This window comes from Camelus bactrianus, chromosome 13 (genome assembly GCF_048773025.1).
Source record: "Camelus bactrianus isolate YW-2024 breed Bactrian camel chromosome 13, ASM4877302v1, whole genome shotgun sequence".
NCBI classification, from domain to species: Eukaryota; Metazoa; Chordata; class Mammalia; order Artiodactyla; family Camelidae; genus Camelus; species Camelus bactrianus.
In genome coordinates, this window is record NC_133551.1 from 27170652 (window position 1) to 27193642 (window position 22991).

At 35.5% G+C, this 22991-nt stretch overlaps 2 protein-coding genes across 13 annotated transcripts in view; one reads left to right on the forward strand and one right to left on the reverse strand.

The window, feature by feature from the left end:
- SRSF11 (serine and arginine rich splicing factor 11) overlaps window positions 1-11756 on the reverse strand; it is a 38376-nt gene extending 26620 nt beyond the window's left edge. For 3 of the 11 annotated variants that reach the window (XM_010963417.3, XM_045522855.2, XM_045522854.2), the window contains exons 1-2: window positions 1547-1565; window positions 1132-1347 (exon numbers count right to left, since the gene is read on the reverse strand). In XM_010963417.3, the coding sequence (XP_010961719.2) occupies window positions 1132-1325 (194 nt within the window). In that variant the 5' untranslated portion in view covers window positions 1326-1347; window positions 1547-1565. Of the gene's footprint in view, window positions 1-1131; window positions 1351-1546; window positions 1566-3557; window positions 3665-11608 lie in introns of those variants that run through there. The other 8 variants (XM_045522859.2, XM_045522856.2, XM_010963421.3 and 5 more) reach the window with 6 other exon arrangements.
- Window positions 11757-11765: 9 nt separating this feature from the next.
- The window catches only part of LRRC40 (leucine rich repeat containing 40), a 43827-nt gene continuing 32601 nt past the window's right edge, over window positions 11766-22991 (forward strand). For both annotated transcript variants that reach the window (XM_074376251.1, XM_074376253.1), the window contains exons 1-2: window positions 11766-11982; window positions 22699-22880. In XM_074376251.1, the coding sequence (XP_074232352.1) occupies window positions 11829-11982; window positions 22699-22880 (336 nt within the window). In that variant the 5' untranslated portion in view covers window positions 11766-11828. The remainder of the gene's footprint in view (window positions 11983-22698; window positions 22881-22991) is intronic.

The following is a 22991-nucleotide window of genomic DNA, read 5'->3' on the forward strand; positions in this document are numbered from 1 at the left end:
AATTCTACACTTCATGTAAATTAATAACTCTGAAACCTCTCTCCACGTGCATATTACCACCAAAATTAAAGACAATACAACATTTGAAAACACTAACAATCATTTGAAATTCTTTTAAAGTAGAAACTGATAAAATATGGTAACACTTAACAAATAACACAGTTATGATCAATTTCTATTAATTATTTGAGAGAAGTGTACAGAGATTAATGATTTATTACATCTACAACAGTGGATTCCTTGAGGATTCCAATTTCCTGTTTAGTACTTAAGTGACATCATAAAAGTCTCATAATTCAGCGGATACTGAATATCCACTGACAATAAAATTTGAATTTTCACTCTCTCCAGAGAGCACACAACTGTTTTATCGTTTCAAATTTTTGTTCTAACATATATCACATCTTGTCACAGCTTCTATAAATTTTCTCTTCACGATTGTTACACTCATTTAATACTTCTGTGATTAAAAAAAGAAATGAGACAATAGGATAAAAACAAAAAGACATATACTCTAAATTTTAAAATTTAACACTATAAAATTCCCTCGGAGGAGCAATTCTGAAATCTCACAAATGTGTACATTATTTAAACAAAGGAAAACCCTAGGTTTCAGCTGTAACTCATTTTGTCATTATAAAAACTACTAAAGCTCACTGAATTGTCTGTCAAAGAGTATTAACTCTGAATTATGTTCACCGGGCCAGGATCACTGAACAATATTTATCAATAAGCGAACAGCAGCCCACAAAGTTCCACATAAAGTTAACACAGAAATGAATAATCTTCGAAGAACTCAAAGAAACACTTCATTTTTTAAAAAGGAGATGAACCTTTCCAAAAAATACATACAGTGGGTAGTCTGTATTGCTTTAAGAGCCCATAGAACGACCACGCTGGCGCACTTTAAGGGAAAAAAAATCCCAAGATGAGAAGTCACTGTCTCCTTATCCCCCAAACGCTGCCCCTGCCCCTTTGCATTATTAGTAGGCCGCCTACCCAGACTTAAACCGCCAGCCTTCACTAAAGCAACCTAACGCAGGGTAGCACGGACAACGGCCTAGGAAACGGTGTGGTTAGGCCCACGCTGGGGAGGAGTTAGCAAAAATGGTGATGGTGGACGATACTCACTCAGGCGGGAAGAGGCGCAGTTCGTCGATCTTGCCTAGGAAACCGAAGAGGGTCCGCATTTGCTCGGAGCTAGCGCTCGGGGAGACATTAGTCACCTGGATCACCTCGGTGCCACCGCCGCCGCCGCCTCCGCCGCCGGGCCCGCCGCTGGGGCCCGGGCCTGCAGTGCTGGGGACGACGGTAGTGTTGCTCATGGCGCTGCTCGCGTTCTCGCTCCTGCTTTAACACATCAAACACACAACAAACAGTGAGAGGGAGGGGGAAGAGGAACCGGTTCGCCGGAAAGGAACAGGACGGTGTCCGAAGCTGCAGCCGCTGCTGCCGTCGCCGTCGTTTCTCCGCCCCGCCGCTCGCCGGGGGGAAGGAAGACAGCGCGCGAGTTCGAGACCACGAGAAAACAAACGGCCGCCCCCACCTCGCCTCCAACCACCGCACTCGCGGCCCAAGCTCCCCACAATGCCTTGCGGCGCGCGGGCGCGTCACCGGCGGCCCCGCCCAGCAAGCCACGCTCGCAACGAGACCCGCAGCGAGAGAAACGCGAGAAGGACCGCGGTCCCGGGAAGGCGTCATCCCCGTCCCTTTCCGCTCGTATTTTTTGCTTTATTTTGTTTTTTAATGCGAAGAGTGGAAGCCGTTAACTTTTTTTTTCTTTAACGCAAGTCTTTACTCCTCGGCAAAAAACTGCACACTTTGGCAACTATTCTTATTAAAAATGCCCACGATATTTCTTTATAAGTATCTTCTACAGATTTGTCCAGCTGCTGATGAAATTTACACCCCTAGCTGTCAAGATTTTCCTCCCCACCACTATAAAATTTTCTTAATCTTTACACACATCTTGATAACATTAAATTTGTAACCAATTTGCTTTGTCAATAAAATCTTCATACTTACTAGTGCTTTATAAGCTAATTTCACAAGTTTACTCTTTAAAGAACATTTTACACCTAAAAATATATTCAAGTATATGATCTAAAATTTCTACAGAAAAACTTGATTTACATGCACATTTTTGCATAAAATAATTTTGAAGCTTTTAATTAAAGATCCTTGCCTAATTTTTCAACCTCATGTGAAATATTCTCCCACTTTCATCCAGTGTTATCCGATGACTTGCAGTTCCCTAAACCTGATAATCTTTCATTTCACCGTGCCGTTACACAAGTTATTAATGACCTCCCTCATTTTATCTAACTGCTATCCTCCATAGGGCCTTTTCCTTGCCTCACTGCCACAACTTCTGCAGTGAGGGCTCCCTCCTTTCTGCTCAACAAGAGGTACATATATTTGTTACTTTGGCATGTATCTCTTACAAAGCTGTGAGTTTTCTGGGTCAGTTTAAGACCTAGCACTATGTCTGTCACATAGTCATTGCTCAATAAACGTGCTGAAAACATGCACAATGTGTCTTAATGACAGTGTCATTTATTCTAAGGCAATTATTAAATAATTTACTTGACCCTGAATATTTCTGGATGCCAAAACCTGAGGCCTTGTAGAATATTTTGAGTAATAAATACCTCTATGGAATAATGCAACAGAGGGCGTAATTTGTGAAAGAATAGAAACCGAAGTTACTGAGATTTGGATGTAGATCCAATTGGCTAGGTTTACTTACTAGTTAAGTCATTTCTGCTAGTTCTTATACAGACAAATGGGTTGGATGACTGTAAGCCTAGCAAAATTACAAACTAAAACTAACTGCATGTCATTCATAAATCTGTAACTGTGAATATAAAACACATCAGATAATTTATTTTCTTATTTTGAATCAGACACATGTAACTGACAAATGGAGGCCACCACAGTGACCCAGCCCACATAACAAATCTAAACACAAATCAGCCTGCATTTACAGGAAACACCTGTTAAGGAAACCTAACATACACAAATTGCAATCTCCCAACTCAGCTTAAGCAAGTTTACCTTGTTCTAGAAAATAGGACCCGCTAGGCTGATTAGGAAATTCTTTACTTCCTGACCAATGCCTCTTCTATCACTCTATAAAACTCCCTCATGCCCAAAATCCCTTGGGAAGAGTGCTCCATTGCTTGTCAGGTGCTTTACTCTCCCAATTCATGTATTGTTTTCCCTTGAATAAACAGCTTCAAACTCCTTACTAAATTGTTTTAGTTTTGTCACTTGACAAGGTGAACACTTACTAGAAGTGCCTACTATGTGCTAAGCATGTTTCAAAGTTCTATGGTAAAAGGGCAAATAATACATGGGCAGGATTCATGCCTGTCATTAAAAAATAGTTAACACCTTTTTATTTTCTGTGCTACATGCACAAAAATTTTTTTATTCCACACTTTTCTGTATGTTTGACATATTACATAATTAAAACTATAAATCCAAACCAAAGAAAAACATAGTTCCAAGATAAATCTTTTAAATCATCAGAAGCCAGGTTATATACAACTTACTGAAATTCAAGTAGATGATGATCCCATATGGAGAAACGGAGTGGCAAAAAAGAATCTTATTCTAATAAGGAGGATTTCTGAGTGTTTTCTTTTCAAATCATTAGCAGCTAAAAAACAAAAATAAAAACACACAAACAAACAAAACAATGTGACTTAGAGCCAGAAGACTGTCTTAAAATACTACCCTGTCATTAAGTGTGATCTGAGGAAATTTCACTTCATTTCTAAGAATCTATTTCACTCAGAAGCTGAGTGCGGAGCTGAATCATAATTTTGAAGATCCTTTTAGGTCTAGTAAATAGATTAAATAAGTAACTACCTTGCATGATTATTGTCTGTTTCCCATAAAAATGAAATAGCTAAAGTCAAGTGACAAATATATCAAAACAAATTAACAAATATATCCAATCTACACTAGTCTTAAATCACTTTAGATTCATTTAGGCTCCCAATTAAGACTATAAAAAGTACAGGACCTGGAGACAAGTATTACGCCTATCTTATTTACTTTAACCCCAGTATCATGAGAATTTTTTTTTAAGAAAAAAACTCACAAATTCCTTCAAATATTCTGCACCCAGTATGTTTCAGGATTTTCCTAGCCACTAAAATATAGCAGAAAAAAAAAAAGACAGGCAATGTTCTTGATCTCATGAAATTCCAGGTCCAATATGGCAAACTCAACAAACAGAAACAAAGATGTGAAAATAGATAGGTACAGGAGACAAGGGAAGTGTTATCTGAGCTGAGACCTTATTAAAAGGAGGAAGCAAGCCATTTGAATTTCTAGGGGAAGAGCAATCTAAGCAAAGTAAATAGTCAATCAGAAAGGTCCTGGGAGTAAGAGTAACTTTGAAGCTTTCAAGGAAAGTAGGAAGACCATTCTTTGTAGATTAAACACTTCCCAGTTAATATATCAGAGAGAGACTTCTAAGAAGATCCTGTCAGTGTCATGTGGAAAGTGAAGTGAAAGAAGCATGCACAGGGAAGAGCCACAGTTCATTTTGGGGAGTGGGTTTGAGAAGGCTTTCAGTTATATTTGACTAATGAATACTACCAGTCTTACTAATAATGGTCAATGCTATTTCTAATGTAAAGCATAAAATAAGCTGTCATTTTGGCCTTTGTAGTCATACTCTGGCCTGTTAAGTCATATTTGGCCTATACATGCAAATTACAGTGCATGACTTCTGATAGACTTTTGAAATATGGAAAATAACAAATTCCCCATAGTAGGGCCCTACTGCTCATGGGTGAGGAACTGTAACTACCACCACACTGCTAAGAAAAATTTAAAGTGGTGCTTGATATTGGAAGGAAAGTCTGTCAAAGAATATTAGAAAATTACACTTTATGCAAATCCTGAAGAACAATACCAATCCTCTCAGTCATAATGAACAAGGTTTAGTTCTTTCCAGTCTCAAGGTTCTAAAAGATCTCATGTATAAAAGAATGAAGCTAAACCTCTGTCTTACACTACTCACAAAAACTAACTTGAAATGGACTAAAGCCTTAAAATGTAACACCTGAAATGATAAAACTCCTAAAAGAAAATACAGGATAAAAGCTCCTTGACGTAGGACTTGGCAATGATTTTTGGGTGTCTAAAGTATAAGAAACAAAATTAAAAATAAGCAAGTGGGACTACATCTAACGAAAAAGCTTCTGTATGGCAAAGAACATGATCAATAAAGTGAAAAGATAACCTATGGAATGGGAGAAAATATTTATAAACTATGTATCTGGTTAGGGGTTACTATCTAAAATATACAGGGAACTTCAAAACACCTCACACCTGTTAGAATGACTAGCATCAAAAAGGCAAAGAGATACATACTGAGGATGTGGAGAAAAGGGAACCCTTGTGCATTCCTGGTGGGAATGTAAATTTGTGCAGTCACAATGGAAATGGAAACACTACGTCAAAGAGGTATCTGTATCCCCATGTTCAAAGCAGCATTATACACAATAGCCAAGACATGGAAACAACCTGAGTGTTCACTGACAGATGAATAGATAAAGAAGTTGTGGTATACATACATATAAAACAGAATATTACTCAGCCATAAAAAATGAGAAAACCCTGCCATTTGTGACAACATAGGACCTTGAGGGCATTATGCTAAGTGAAATAGGTCAGATAGAGCAAGACAAATACTGTATAATCTCACTGAAATGTGGACTCTAAAAAACAAACCAAAAAACCCCCAAACTCATAGAAAACAAGAACAGATTTGTGGTTATCAGAGGTGGTGGTGGGACTAGGAGAAATGAAGGCCAAAAGGTACAAACTTCCAATTATAAGATAACTAAGTAATAGGGATGTAATGTATGATATAACTAAACAGTGCTGTATGATATACATGAAAGTTGTTAAGAGAGTAAATCCTAAGTGTTCTTACCACAAAGCTTTTTTTCTTCTTATTGTCTATCTATGAGATGATGGACATAAACTAATCCTGTGGTAATTATTTCAAGACGCATTTAAGTGTAATTGTTATGGTGTACGCTTAAATTTATATAGTGCTGTATGTCAATTATCTTTCAATAAAACTGGAAAAAAGAACAACTGCAATAAAGGTATTTCTAAGGAAAAGAAAAAGATCTCATGTATTTAGATGGAAGTTCTTCAATTAAAAGATACAATAGACACAGGTATGTATAATAACTCACTGGACAACATGCTCCCAGTTGGATAAGTTAAGTTACCTTTTACTGTTAGCCACCTTTGTTCAAGCTATGGAAAAGACGCTAGAGTCCTCCAAATAGACATAATTTTGCAAATCTGTACAAGCAACAGGTCTTTTATCAAGTCAATTGTTAAGCAGCTCTTTCCCTCTAGCAAATAAACTTTTTGAAGACAGGGAAGGCAATGTATTAATCTCTGTGTTTCTCCCCTTTCTGCTGCTCCATCTAAATGAAGGCGAGAGACTAACAGATGAGTTACCATTAAGGGATTGATGGACAGATAGATGGAAGGACACAATGCAGGACAGAAAAAAAGTCTACTTAATTTTATTTTCAAACACTTGTTTTGTTAACTAATATTGTCTATCAATAGCAGAGATTCTATATTTTTTTAAAATTGACGGCATAGGGTCTGTGAATACCTTGAAATTGTAGGGAAAAATCCATACATGCCCATTTTTCAAAAATTTGTTTTTATGATTAACATACAGGGAAAAGTAGATTGAGCATTAAGATATTGTTGCCCATATCTGTGTGCACAGTACACTCAGCCATGGTCCATATGTATGACTTGGAAAATCAGTCAATTTATTTGTCACAGATTTGTTTGGCTTTTGGACTGAATGGGGTCAACAGAAATATCTGGAGGGGGAAGGTCCAGGTACTAAGTACTCACTACTATCCTCTATGTTACGTAGGTTTCTTTTGGAGCCTCAACTGAGAAAAGACCATTTGAGGGACTGCTTCATAACCTTAAAAAAAATCTGGTAATTATATGTATCTTTAAATAAATAGTTTCAAGCATTTTAATATTAAAGAATGTTCCCTAATCAAGGAATTAGACATTTGTACCATTTGAGTTCTTTTTTTTCCCCTTATGCTATAAAATTAACTATCTTCATGAAGGAAAGTTATTTCTAAAGAGTCTTATAAAACTGGTAAAACTGAAAGTGTACTCAGCTCAGTAATTAGAAGAGCTACATTAAATGAATGCTTTTAAAATGTCCTTTAATCTTCCCAGCACTTAAAGGTGCCACAGTGATTGAGAATGCAGGCCTACAGTCTAACTGAAGTGGCTCTACCACCAATTAAGGTATTTGCGATCTTACTGTGGCTCATTACTTTGTACTTCAATTCTCTTATCTGAAAAATGGGTATAAAATAATGCCCACCTCACTGGGCTATTTTTAGGATGAAGTGAGAATACTAATACAAATGCTTAGAAAACATAAATATCAATTACTATTATCATCCCTACTCTACAAATTAAAAATCTTTCACTTTTCAATAAAGTGAATAGTTAGCTCAACTGGGTTCCATTTTATACCATCACTCTATTTTAGGCTAACACCTTGGGGTATTCCTACTTCACCATTCAAATAAAAGATATGAATCAGAAGTATCGATTTACATAGTGAGAAGAGTTTCTTACTTAAGATCCCCACAATTTAATGATTGGGTTTTTTTGTGGCATATTTTTTAAAAAGGTTATAAAATGATAAATGTAAAATGTTAAATATTCAAATTATATGAGTGTAAAAAGTAGAGATTCTTCATCCCACTCCCCTGTGCATGTTCTCAACCACTATAATAGGTGCTGGCTATAATTAGCCAATGTGAGCCCCAATTTCCTTATGTGATACGTGATTCTTATATCATATAAAGTTTTTAAGATTAGAAGTATTAAGGATATGAAGTACCTTGCACAGTGCCCAGCACACAGGTATTCAATAAATGATACGTATCATTACAAGAAAGTCTGTATTCAACTTCCTCTTCTTTTCAATGAATGAATAATACTTCTGTCTAACCTTAGAGCATTATTGTCAAATGTGAAAATACTTTGTAAACTGTTAAGTGGTAAGAAACATGTGAAAAATACTTTTATTAGATGCCCCTTCTTTAAGCTGCTGCTGCAAAGGAAGCATGATAACAGATTTCAGATTTTCATGTTCATTTTGTTCCTTTTTGTAAGAGGGAAATGAAAATGATATATTCCTAAAGCTAGTGGACCATAATTCTTTTGCACTGAAAGTAAAAATAGAAGACTAACAATTTATATCAAATATTAAACCTCCTAGAGCAAGCTCACTGCTTCCTGACTCAAAAGTAAGAAACAGAAGCACAGGGAACATACAAAGGATATACAAATGAATAATCTAAAATAAAATGCACTGTCTCCAGAAGAAATTACCACATACAAACCCAACAACAAAATACAATTCAAAGCTGCATTCGAAACTATGTATAAATATGCAAAATATGTTCTGTCTTCCAGGAAATGGTATAGATGTCTTCTACTGAATACTTTTAAAAGTTGGCAGTTATATGCCTAAGTGGAAAATACACGTGCAAAATGAAATTTTTAAAGGAAACTAAAGATATGTAACAAAAACCTTTACAGATGAATATTTAAAACATGAAAAGACCATATCCGATATAATCTTGCCCTCAATTTTGATAATTCAAAGCAACTTATTGATAGACCAAGGACAAACAGAAAGAAAACTTGAGTAGTAAGTATTTAAGAATGTAAAAAATTCAACTCAAAAAATATTTGATAAGCAATATATGTTAGGTCTAACAATTCCAGTCAATGACAGTGTTAAAAAGCAAAATGTTCTCTCAATAGGTAACTTTAGCATAAAATAGCCCATCTCATGGATAGGGCAATATTCTGAAAGATAAACATTATACTGATTCAATATAGGCTAAATCTAAATCTGTTATTTTACAGAAAAAGAAAACTTCCTAGAAATGTCTGCCATCAAATTCACCTGGCTCTTGATAACATTAAAAAGTGCTTGAAAAATCAGCACAAATGCCTTCTTCCCTTACAATTTCTTGATTTGTCTGAATAAATTCATCTTATCAATTGTACCTTTTGACTTGAAAATATCTAACATGTAGCAATGTCCATAAGAATAACACAGCCATGTTTGAAGACCTTACTAAATTTTAATGGTAGTGCTAAGCCACTCTTTCTTTCCATTCTGAAATACAACAGCATTCTTTGGTCAATGTAATTCTTAGGCTCAGTATACTTTTGGTTTCTTCACTTTCTGTCTTCATTAAGCAAAGCTAGAAGAGTGAAAACTTCCATATACTCTAATAGATGAATATGATAAGTTGTAGCTAGACAAATTCTGTTACAAAAGGTAGCTATGCAGTAAGCGCCAATCCCTACACAGGAGATACCCATTTTATACTATTGTAATAGTTCAGTTTTTTAAAAAAAGCAAATACTTTACCTGAAATGCTCATGTTGAAAAAACAGTTGGGTTTTTTGTTTGTAATGCATTCTTTTGAAAGTTATACAATTGATATACAATGCTAATTCCCATGAATATAACTATACACAACTACAGTTTCTCATAAAGCTCAATTCAAGCTGATAAGCTTTCAGTTTCCATCAATTTGAGATAAAACACATAATTTTCCCGATTGCATGAGGTAATAATTCTCACCCTCACTTGCTCCATCTGCACTTGCTACACAGGTACAATACACAGTGTACTATAGATACATACTTGTAAATTTTTTACACGCCAGTTTATATCTATTGACGTTTACCACAAGTGCAGGCTCCTGGATTTTTCAGAATTACTTTGCTATTAAACAGGATATACTTCTCTTATATGAAATGCAACAATATTTCAACACAATGCTATAATTAAATGTCAATAATGAAATATTTAACGTTAGGTAGAAGCACAGATGAAAAAAACTACACCTTGCCTGTAATTAAAAAAAAAAAATGTTGAACGAAAGAAGAATCTATTGTGGGGGAGAAGTGGCTACTGTAAAATTTTATACTTAGGCAGTTAATCCTCCAAAGGTACGCTGTCACATCCTACAAAAGAGAAAAAGGGTTTTCTCGAATAAATAAGTATCTTTTAAAACATAACTGAAATGTCTCTTAAACGGTTCAGGGACAAGAGCAAGTTGAAAATGATGAAATAAAAGCCACTATACAAATCATAATTATCAGGAAAGGTTTTAGAGAGATCTAGGTTCAAATGTCAGGTCATATCACTTATAGAGAAATTTGTGACCTTCGGCAAGTTTCTTAATCCTTCTTAGCCTCAATTTCTTCATCTGTAAAATTGGTCACTGTGCTAATTAAGAGATAGTAAAAGATGTATTATCAGCACTGAGCCTGGCACTTAGGGGTCAATAAAGTAAATACAATGTTTATTATCAAGTCAAACTTGGGGGGTGGTATTAGTGACCTTGCAAAAACTGGTATGGTCCTTACTTTACTATCAACTTTTTGCGTGACTGGTAGTGTAATTACTGGTACTCCTCTGCTGTTCATTTTTAATGCAAAGGTCTCTACAGAACTAAGGAAAAAAAGACCTAGGGTGGGGTTACAAACCGAATTTTTCGGTTGGCAAGAACCCGGACTCAGCCAAAACTGCGTGTGCTGCAGAATTAGTCTGTGGGTCGTCATCTTACATTTCAAATACCCAAACGACCCCCGCAGCCGGCTTGATGAAGGGTTAGAAGGATAATTCCCAGTGTATGCTTTTTAAAAGAAAACCACTTTTTCAGGCAAAAGAAAACTCTAGCACCCAAGATAATACTAAAGATGATGAGTTATTAATTGTTAAGTGACTCATTAAAGCCGTACATTTCTGACAAAAACTAACTTTCCAAGATAATCGATTTACTGAACAAGATTTTCATCTTCTACTTTAAGCTGAATATTTAAAACTTCATCTGCATTTAATTATTTAAAAAGCCAAATGACACAGGAATGATTATCCCTAAATTAATTAAAAAGGAGTGAGCTTTAAAAATGGTCAAGTAAACTGCCCAAAGTTACATGGCTTGTAAGATACAGAGAAGCTGGGATTCGAACTTCTATCGTTCCAGCTCCGAAGTACAAGCTGTTTTCGCTACTCTAAGGCTCGCGCTTCCACTTGTCTCCCCTAAACGGTCGGGTAGAGAGAACATTTATTATAAAACTTCTTTTTTTCCCTTCTCTGTTGCCAATCCTTCCATGTCACACTACCTCCTATGCTGGGATATAAACTCCATACAACAAGCAAGGCGCACTAATTCTAGGAGTCGGAGCATAGGGCCGGAGAACAGAAAATTGCTTTTACTTCCTACGCGGAACGGAGGTCGGGCGCCAGTACCACAAGCGACAAACCTAGGCTGGGGTCCAGAGAGGCTGCAGACCGCGCCCAGGTCTCAAGTTTTAGTCAAGGCCCACGTTCCGGCCAGGCGAGGGGAGCAGAAAAGGTTATCCTTTCCTGGCACCCTGGCCGCGGCGGGAGCACATTCAAGGTTGGAGTCGCAGTAACAGTGCACACAGTAAACTCAAAATCCCTCTTCCGCTCGTTAAACGCACTTACTTGAGCGAAGTAATTCCAGGACACAAGGCCGGCACCGGCAACGGGAAGGGCTCCTCTGTCCTCCTGCCCCAGGCGCTGGCGGTGACGACATCTGAGCCGCGCCGCCACAGCGAAGGCCCGGCGCACGGAGCGCGCGCTCCCGGCAGGGGCGGGGCGGCCCAGCGGCGCCGCCTTTAAGCGTCACGGGCGGAGCTCTGCTTCTAGTCTCCGGGGTTTGAACATGTCGCGGCGGCTGAATCGAGCAACCGAGCGGGAACCCCGAGCGGGTTTCCGAGCTGAGAGGAGAGACTGTGGTGCCTCGGTACCCCAGGGACTGTTAAAGGCGGCGAGGAAGAGCGGCCAGTTAAACCTGTCGGGCCGCAACCTCAGTGAAGGTAAGATCCAGAGGTACGCCCCTGATTGTGCGTCCTTTCAGAAAGCACTTGCCCTGGGTAGCCTCCCTTTCCTCTGGCTTTGGCCCCCTTTGCCCCAGGCTGCTAGCCCGGATCGCCGTGCTCAGACTCAGGCACTCATCACACTTCCACTGCGTCGGCCAGCTGGTTTGGTTCCTACTTTCGCACCCGGAATCTTTGATGCAGGGACTCTGCTAGGAATATGGCCAAAATTTAAACGGGACACTTTCTGGGATTTCCACATTCTATGGGATAAACAACATAACGTGTGACTGAATTAGCTATCAAATGAAGAGCAAATGCCTTTCTTTGGCCCTCTGTTCCCCCTCTTAGTTTAATCTCTTTGGGCACTTACCCACGCTAAAATTCTGTATTTTATCTGCTCCTTTGTGAATTTAGAGTGAATGCCGCTGTTCGCTGTCAAGACTCTTCTGTTTGCAACTGGACAGAATCCTAAATACAAGGAGTAATGATCATATTTCCTAAATTGAGGGTCAAGGTAGAGATCATACAATGAATTTGGGACCATCTTGAAAAATCTAGTGAGATCAAAATCAACAATCTGGATACCATGAATGAATAATTGTCAGATGCTCTTCCAATTATCTGTTGTGTAATGGAGGGCGTGGCAAGCAGGGGAGAGAGAGAGAATATGCCATTCTTCCTGTAACGTTTTCCTCTTGTTATATTCAGGTTTTAAACTATCTGGGATTAAAAGTTTCCATTACCTTCTAAGGATTGCTTTTTTATTGTGCCATGTATAGAATTGACCATGCAAACAAATACTGATTGAATGAATGAAAGAATATATGATAAAAATCTCTGCTCTACCGGGAAAAGCTTTTAATCAGTGAGAATGTATATATACACTTACTTTTCCCAAAGTCTGGAACTCGTTATCTGATACCTGATTAAGTTTCACTCCTTACTTCCTGTTGGACTCTGCTCGGATAGGCCCTTCCTAACTACCCTATGTAAATACCATTGTGAATATTGTATTCTCTAACCTGTTTTTTAACTGCATTTATCACTATCAGAACTTATGTATTTGTTTTCTCAGCACTCCGCTAGGATATTAGTTCCATGAGCTCAGGGAACTTTGTTTTGTTCATTGTTATATCCCTAGCATTCAAAATGCGTTTGGTACATAGTAGATTCTTATTAAACATTTGTGGAAGGCATAAGTAAATGAATATTCCCAGATACTAAGTGGGTGCTGGAATGTACTTAATGATTGGACCTGTTGGTTTAGTCTATTAAAGTTTCAGGGAGCAAATGAATTTTGACTCTTAACTCCATGATCACGTGGATTAGGGCTGTTTAGGTTATTATTGTGTAAACAGAGCCTAACACAATATCTGGTACATACTAGGTACTCAGTAAATGATGTCGAAGGAGAGAAAAGATGTAAATGGGAGAGACACATGATATTTATATGGTATTTATAACTTATATCTCAAAAAGGAATCCTTGTTACCATAAGATAAAAGATTTTTTTTTAATCTAATTGTAACCTTCAATTTCATCTGTCACTCAGCCTTTGATATTCAAACCGCTGTAATTCTGAACTATTCACATGGTCCATTATGGCAGTCATGCTTCTTATCTCCATATCTTTGCTCATGTAACTTTGAGATGCTTACCGTCCTGCGTTTTATTTTCTCATTTATAACGTGATAATAATAATAGGATCTACTAAAGTTTAAATGAGATAATACACATAAAATGCTTGGTACATAAAAAATACACAGTAAAAATTGGCTATTGCGTTCTTGCAGTAGCCTCCTAAGTGGTTTCCTGGATTTCTTTTTTTAAATCTCACCCTCTAAATCAATGTTGTTATCAAAAATTACCTTCCCAAAACATAGATCTTATAATGTCACTCACATTTAACGATTCTCCATATCCCATAAGATTCAGTATAAAGTTCTTAGTACAACATACAAAAGCTTTTTGAAATTTTCCCCTAAGTGTCTACAATAAGGCCTCCCGTCTCTTTTCGGAATCCCATAGTTTAACATCAATGACAATAAGAAAAAGTTGTCTTTCCCGCAAACAAGCATACTTTAAAATCTCTTTAAAACAGTTTTAGGTTTACAGAAAATTGAACGGATAGTACAGAGTTCTCATATACCGCCTCCCTAGCTTATATTTTTCCCTATTATTAACATCTTGCATTATGTAGTACATTTTTTACAACTGATCAACCAATATTGATACATTGTTATTAATTAAAGTCCATTTTTTTACATTACTGATCACTTATAGTCTTACACAGTTTGCTGAGTTTTGACAAATACGTAATGACATGTATCCACCATGCCTTAAAAATCACCTGAGCTCTACCTATTTATTCCTTACCCTGTTCCCCCTGAAGTCCTGGCAGCCACTCATCTTTTTACTCTTTCTGTAGTTTTGCCATTTCCAACATGTCATATAATTGGAGTCAAACAGTATGTAGCTTTATCACTGAATAACATTCTATGGTATGAATGTACCATTTTATTTCTCTATTTACCTTTCGAAGGAGATCTTGGTTGCTTCCAGTTTTTGGCAGTATGAATGAAGCTGCTGTTCATTTTCAGGTTTTTGTATGGACATAAGTTTTCAATTCATTTGGGTAAAAATCTAGTAGTGCCTTTTTTTTTTTTTTTTTTTTTTTTTTTTTTGCTTTTAGAAACTTTGTGGATTTTTCCCCCCTAAATATTTTTGATCTGCAGTCAGTTGGATCCGCAGATGCAGAACCCAAGGATACAGAGGGCTGATTGTATACTCCAAGTCTTTCTTTCCTCCTTCGTATTTTACTATCATATAAATGTATTTGTAAAGTGTAGTCATGTCCATTATTTCTACACTGGAAAAATAGAACCTTGCCTTTAATTTTGATGTATATAACAAGAAACAGTTAAAATTCTGTTGATTCTTATTCTTAAATGATTGCCTCCTGGAATGGATTCTTAATGTTGTCACTTCTAAAAGCAGTGAGATGTTTTATTAACCAGATGGGGTTGTTAACTGATAAGCAGTGCAGATTTATTTTTATTATAACTGAAATCTGTGTACTCTTGAGGGTTTTTAGATGCTTTCTTTTCTAGTTACTTTGTGAAGGAACTAGGTCCTAGTTCTTTTGTGAAAATACTATTTATTTTTTTCCTCATTATAAAACCTTTATGTCTACTATAGAAAAAGTAGAATCTATAGAAAGCATAAAAAATTGAAAGTAACTATTCAAGGTTATCACTATTGATATTTTGTAGGTTTTTTAATCTTTTTTTTTGGTTTGTGAATATGTACATTTATTTGCCTTCTGTTTTTTATTTTTAACAAATTTGGAATTGTACTGAGTCCTTTTTAGGCTTCTATTTGTACATCTTTAAAGGTCACTTGAAAAATCTGATTATTTTTAATGACTCTTTAATAGTCTGTCTTATGAATACTGTAATTTACTTAAATATGCAAATATTGTTGGCTGTTTTAAAGTCATCATTCTGAGTTTCAGTTCCATAACTTACTTAGAAAGGTATACCTAAACAAAATAATTAATAATAACCAACTTCAAAGAAGAATATTAGAAATATTCTGGAAATTTTTAAGTGACAGCTCTTTTTATGAGCAACAACATGGGGATATATCATTGTTTGTTCAACATAGATATTGCAGCTCTTTTTCATTGCACCAGATAAAATGAAAGTAGAATTGAAGACGAAGTATTGATTGTTGCCTTGTGCTTGCATGATCATGGCAGTACAGTCGTGTAGGAATGTTTTGCGGTGATTCATCAAAAAATGAGTGAGAGTAAGAGATGCCAGAGTTTGGAACAAAAGTATACTCTAAAATTCTAAAGGAAACCGCATTGTTGACTGACAGGAAAATAGTTAAGTGGTTAATTTATTAAATAAGCCAATTAATTTGGCTTGAAAACCATCTTATTTGGAAGAGAATTATGTGTGTAAGGCTATCCTTCCTTATCTTGAAGAGAGCAGTTTGGTTAGTTTCCATTTATGGAATTAAGTAAATAGGTCTAGGACTCCTAGCCCTCAAGATGTCATGTTGTCTGTTGTAGGATAATGAGAATTTGCAATATTCAGTATGTACAGTTTGTTGTGACAGGATAAAAAGTGTAACATAAACTATGTATTTACCAAGATTTTAAATAACCATCCTTATACCTATATTAACCATGTTCTGCTTTACTATTTAGCTTAACTCTGTGTTTTGACTCCTGCTTGTCTTAGTGCAATTTACTGTCATATTCTAAACAGCTAATAAGAATTAACCAGTGTCCAGATTTTAATAACAAATAATTTCAGAAAGAAACTGGGTTTCCAGGTGAGTAGACCATCAAAACAAGCCTACCTCTTAAACAGTTCTTAGGAATGAAAGCACAAGAAACATGCCTTGATTCATATGTAATGGCAGAATCTTGAGGTAAACACTTAATTTTTAGTATGCTGAAATCCAGGGAAGTCTATTTGTTTGTATTATAAAACAAGGAACTAGGTGGTTAATTGAAAATCCCATTCCTATTTCTTAATCTTTAAAATTGTTCTAAGTATTAGTGTTTTAATTTCTTGAGGTGTGTATCTCAGGGTATTACCTATGCCAAAGTTTGTTTAATAAATTAGTGCAAATTTAAACTTATCCCTATATTAATATCATGTTCACTCACTTGCATTTTAATATGTTTTCTTGAGTAGGAGAGAAAAAATACAGAGGGGGAAAAATGGAATTATAGTTTCAGTGAGGTTTATCTTCACTATAAAACTGAATGTACCCTCAAGTTAAAGTAATAAATTCAAGCACAGTTTTCTCTTAAAGTGATTGGTAAACATGTTTCCTTTTTTATGTGTTTAACATTATTTCTTTTTTTTTTTGCAGTATCCTGGACTTCAGGAAGAATAGTTAGTTCTCTTCATGCATTCTAACACAACATAGCAATAGTTATCTAACATCTAACATTAACATCTAGCATAATATCTAACATCTAACATCTGACATCACAATGGTTCAAGTGTTCTAAACCACAAAGATACATCTCTTTGAATCAACCTAAAGCTGCAACTGAGTTAATGCCTTCTATATAACTTTTTAATTTTACTCTGGGGCTGGTGTGTGTGTGTGTATTTTTTTTCTTATTAAACTTTAGAGATAGCTTGAAAGTGACACTAATACTGTGGTTTGTCAATGTGGAATTTTTTCTTTACTGTAATGAGGCCATTGGTGGCCATGAATAAATTACTGTGGAGAAAATTGGGAAGTTTATCAATGAGCTTTCCTTAATGCTTTATATAGAGACTTGATTTACAGGTTTATTATAAATAACTGGGTAGACAGTTTAGTGAATGGTATTTGTAGGATAAGGTGTTATCAGAATATTACCCTGTACCTAGCAAAAGCCTTTTTGTACTGCTATTGTTAGATCCTCACATTTAAGTGACAGTAGGGCCCTCTCATTTAATTAACAAGGAAATTGGGGACCAGAGATGCTAGGTTACTGGCCGTTTGATTATACAGTTTAAACTAGAGCTCTAGGATCCTTGACTGGTCAGTGGTATATCCATAATGTTACAGTGTGTATCATAGTTTAATATGTTTACAATTTTTGGAAGTTGGGAATCAACCTAGACTAGGATGTAGACCTTAATGGGAATGATTATGGTTGTCTACCTTAAGTAAATGGTTATTTTTGTATACTGTGGATGATCATTATATTTATGAAACTGTGCAAAGAAGTTAAAAAAGATTTTTAAATCTCATGATTTATTGCTCCTATAGTTTACTGGCTACACATTCTTTGATTCATCCATGTAAACACTATTTTAAACGTGTTTTTTATTTCTTCTCTGTTTCTTCACCTAGTCACTTGTATCTTCCTCAAAGTAGACAGTTCTCTGCCATCAACCCATTTGTGAGTCCCCTTTTTTTGTAATTAGCTGTTGTCAATGGAAGAAAGAATGATATGCCCAAAAAACATGTAAAGAAGCCTTGTTTCAGTGCTTGTTAAGGGTCATGCTGTCCATTGTGGAAGTCTCTAGTCACATGTGGTTATTTAAATTTTAATTAACCAAAATTAAATGAAATTAAAAATCAAGTTCTTCAGTCACTTTAGCCACATTATAAGTGCTCATTGGCCATGTGCAGCTAATGGCTACCACAGTGGGTAGAGCAGATATAGGATATTTCCATCATGGCTGAAAGTTCTGTTGACAGTGCTGCTTAAGGGTATTATCTACACTGTGAGAAATATGTATGTGTATATACACAAACACACATACTTCAATTTTTCTTCATTTATTGATATATGTATATATAAACTTTCATAAGATTATCTTGGTATGTTATATCACCTGTTTTTAAAAAATTGATACTCTTATTTTTTGTTAACTATACTGGGGGATAATTTACAAACAATGCATGCATCCTTTTTAAGTGTACATTTCAATGAGTTTTGACAAATATATACACTTGTGTAACCACTACCAAAATCAAGATAAAGAACATTTCCAACACTTGAAAAGTTCCCCTTGCTGTCAGTCCACCCCTACTGCTAGCTCCACAGAACCAGTGATCTGCTCTTTGTCAACATAGATTAGCCTCTTCTAGAGTTTCGTTCAAATGGAATTTTACGTTTGCAATTTTTTGTTTTAGGCTTTTCCTTAGTAGAATGTTGTTTTGAGGTTCATCCATATTGTTTGTATCACTAGTTCATTTTTATTGTTAAATAATAATAGTCCATTGTATGTATATATCTCAGTTTGTTTATCCATTCACCTGTTGAGCTGGTTTCTAGTTTTTGGCTATTATGAATACAACTGTATATGAGCTCTGAAGTACAGTCTTTGTGTAGGCATATATTATCATTTCCATTGGGTTTAATACCTGAGACTGGAATTGCTGGACGTATAGTAAAAGTGCATGCTTAACTTTATAAGAGTTCACCAAACTGTCCCTGGTAACACGAGAGACTCAGTTGCTCCACGTCATTACCTACACTTTGTATTGTAATTCTTTTTAACATTCGCCATTCTTGTGGTCGAATTGTAGCATCTCCTTATGGTTTTATTTACATTTCCTTGATGAATAGTGATGTTAAGCATCTTTTCAACTGCTCATTAGTTTTTTTGTATATCTTTTGCCAAGTGTTCAGATTTTTTTGTCTTTTTAGTTGGGCTGTTTGTCTTTCAGAGTTTTAAGATTTTTTATATTTTGGACATATAAGTCATCAGATATCTATCTATATTGGTATCTATCTAATATAGTCTTCCAGTCTGAGACTGGCCTAATTTTCTTAACAGTCTCTTTAGGAAAACATAAATTTTTAATTTTGATGAAGTCGATTTTATCCATTTTTTCCTTTTATGATTTGTACTTTTTCTGTACTGAGAAATTTTATCCATTCAGAGGCTGTGAAGACTTTCTAGTCTACTTTCTTTTAGAATTTTTACAGTTTTATCTTTTACATTTAAGTCTGTGATTTACTTGGCATTAATTTTAGAATGTGTCACAAGGTAAAGTTTGAAGTTCATTTTTTCATCTATATGAACATTTGTTTACAGACTATTCCTTTCTCATTAAATTATTTTGGCACCTTCATTGAGAATCAATTGACACTATTTTATTGGCTGGAATTTTTTCTGAACTCTTTTCCTGTTGATCTATATGTCTGTCCTTATGTTAATACCACACTGTCTTGATAAGCTTTATGGTAAAAATTAAAATCAAGTACTGTTAAGTCATACAGCTTTCTTCTGTATCAAAATTGTTTGATCTATTTTAGCTCTTTGACATTTCAGTATACATTTTAGAATTAGCTTGTTTATTTCTACAGGAAAAACTTCTGGGATTTTGATTAGAATTGTACTGAGTCTATAAGTCACTTTGGGGAGAAGTGACATCCTACCAATACTGAGTCCTCAAGCTGTAGCATGGTATATTTCTCTGCTTATCTAGGTCTTCTCTAAGTTTTCACAGCAATATTTTGTAATTTCATACCACAATTCTTGCATGTATTTGTTGTATACACTTGAGTATTTCATGGTTTTAAATGTTATGTCATGTAAATCTTTAAACACTTACGAATGTTTTCAGTTACTGATTACTAATCTGTAGAAACAATTGATTTTTGTACATTAAGCTTGAATTCTGTAACCTTTCTAAACTCATTATATATATTTTTTGTAGATTTCTTAGTATTTTCTATATAGATGATTATGTTGTTTGCTGTTAGAGACGGTTTTACTTCTTCCTTTCAATCTGAATGCCATTGATTGATTGATTGATTGCCTTATTGCATTGGTTAGGACTGCTAGTAAAATATTGATATAGTGAGAATGGGCATCCTCACCTTGTAACCAATTTTAGAGAGTAAGCACTGAGTCCTTCACCATTAATAATGATGCTAGCCATAGAGTTTTCATAGATACCCTTTATCTGGTTGAAGGAGTTTCCTTTCATACCCAGTTTTTTGAGTTTTTTATCTTAAATGACTAAATTTTGTCAGATGCTTTTTTGTTTTGTTTCTTAACAATCATATGGTGTTTCTCTTTTTCTGTTCATATGGTAGATTATTGATTGATTTTCAAATGTTAAAGCAGCTTTATACTCCTGATATAATTTCCACTTGGTTTTGATGTTTAGATGTACCTTTTTATTTTTTGGGTTTTTGTTGTTGTTGTTATTGTTCTTTCCTCCCCTTTTAATGTCTTTGAATTTGGTTTCAGAATAATGGTGGCTTTGTCAACTAAATGGGAGTGTTTCTTTCCTCTGTTTTCTGAAAAGGTCTGTAGGATTAATATCATTTCTACTCCAAATGTCTGCTAGAATTCATCAATGAAACCATCTGGGCCTTCAGTTTTCTTTATGGGAGTGTTTTAAATAGCAAGTTCAATTTAAAAAAAAAATAAATGCAATGTGCAAAATTGTGATTTATAAGAAATATACATTCAGATGACCAAAATATATTTCTCAGATATATTTGGTCTTCATCCAAAGTTTCTGGTTCACAGCTCCCGAAAACCCTTGGAATTTCCTGAGTGATAAGAGCAATGGGAGCATCTTTTGTTATATTTGGTTTCTTGTCCTCAATTCCTGAAAAACAAAACAAAACAAAACAAAACAAAAAACAAATAAAAAAACCTGCTTCAGAGCCATAAAGATGAAATGAGTATATTGTTAATAAGCCCTTAACATCACAAGTGAGTTTATGTTCATGAAGGGACTTTCACAAAGCACCTAAAGATGGTGGCTGGTTGCAGGGAGAACCAACCACGAACAGAATCAGAATCGAAACCCTGATTTCTGGGGAGAAGGGAAGGGATAGAGGTTGAATCAATCACCAATGGCAAGTGAGTTAATCAGTCATGCCTATGTAATGACACCTCCATAAAAACCAAAAAAGGAGGAGGTTCAGAGAGCTTTCATGTTAGGGAACCAGTATGATTCCAAGTGCCACCATGATGGACCCCAAGCTCCATGAGGACAGAAGCTCCCTTTTTTGGACCTCACCCTTTATATCTCTTCATCTGGCTGTTGACTTGTATCATTTAATATCCTCTGTAATGAATCTGTAATCTAGTGAGTAAATGGGTTTTCCTGAGTTCTGTGAGCTCTTCTAGCAAATTAATTGAACCTGAGGAGGAGGTTGTGGGAACCTCTGATTTATAGTCAGTTGATCAAAAGTACTGATAACAACCATTCATACCTTTCCATTTAATCTCATTTCATAATGATAGTAACTGCAAGGGATAACTAATGGTTGCCCTGGTTAATATTTGCTCAAGTTCTAAGTCATGCCCATTTGTAGTCCTACTTTTATGAAGGAATGAAGGACTATTTAAAATAGTTTTGCTATAACACTGGAGCAAGTAAATACCTTCTAGAGCTTCAAGTTTTATAGTGATAAACCTGAACTCTTTCTGTTTAACTTGTGCAGTCTTATTTGCTATGTTTAAGGAATTAATACTTGCTGCAACAGAACACAATGCTGTGTGATGGGATAAGAGATAAAATTGTACATCAGATAAAATAGAGAGAGCTACCAGAGTCGGATATGCCTTCCAAATATTCACTGAGAAGCAGGATAGTTTAGCTTTGCCAGGGTTTGAATCCCATCTAGCTATATAACCCTGGGTAAATGATACAGTCTGTGTCCTATTTTTCTCATCTATAAAAGAATATAACACCTACCTCACAGAGCTGTTATGAGATTTAAATGAGTTAGTTTGTTAGAAAATTACCTGGTATTTGTAAATGTTAGCTGCTGTTATTATTAGCTGTTATTATCAGCCCTTTCCCAGACTTAATATATATTTATGTTATAAAAGTTATAACTTTACCTTATAAATGTTGATTTCCATACCTTTTCTGTTATGGTAGCATAATGGTAGAGTCCATTCTTTATTTGTCTTGTGTATCTATGACTTTGTGCTGTGCAGGCAATATACGTAATAAAGTATATATGTAATAAATATTTTCTAATGTGTAAAATACTCACTCTGCTTTGGAATAAAATCAGCTTTCACTCTAATTAGTTGTAATTCATTGCTATTTGACTTATTTGAAAGTTTTTTAAAAATGTTTTAGAAATTTCTTTTCAGTAGATAAGCTGAATAGTTACTATAAACATATGTACTTAGTATATCTCACTTTGTGTTTTCTTTTTTTTTCTTTCTTCTTTTTTTGGTGTAATGTTGGAAATAGTGCCTCAGTGTGTTTGGAGAATAAATGTGGATATCCCTGAGGAGGCTAATCAGAATCTTTCATTCAGTGCTACTGAGCGATGGTGGGAACAGACAGATTTGACCAAACTAATCATATCAAATAATAAACTTCAGTCACTTACAGATGACCTCCGGCTGCTGCCTGCACTCACTCTTCTTGATGTAAGTTGGCTGATTATAAAAATGGATCTTTAGTTGAAGAGACTCTAATGCTAAATTTAAGCTTTGAGAAGCAGAAAATCCATGTTCAATTGATAGAGTACAAGGAAGAAT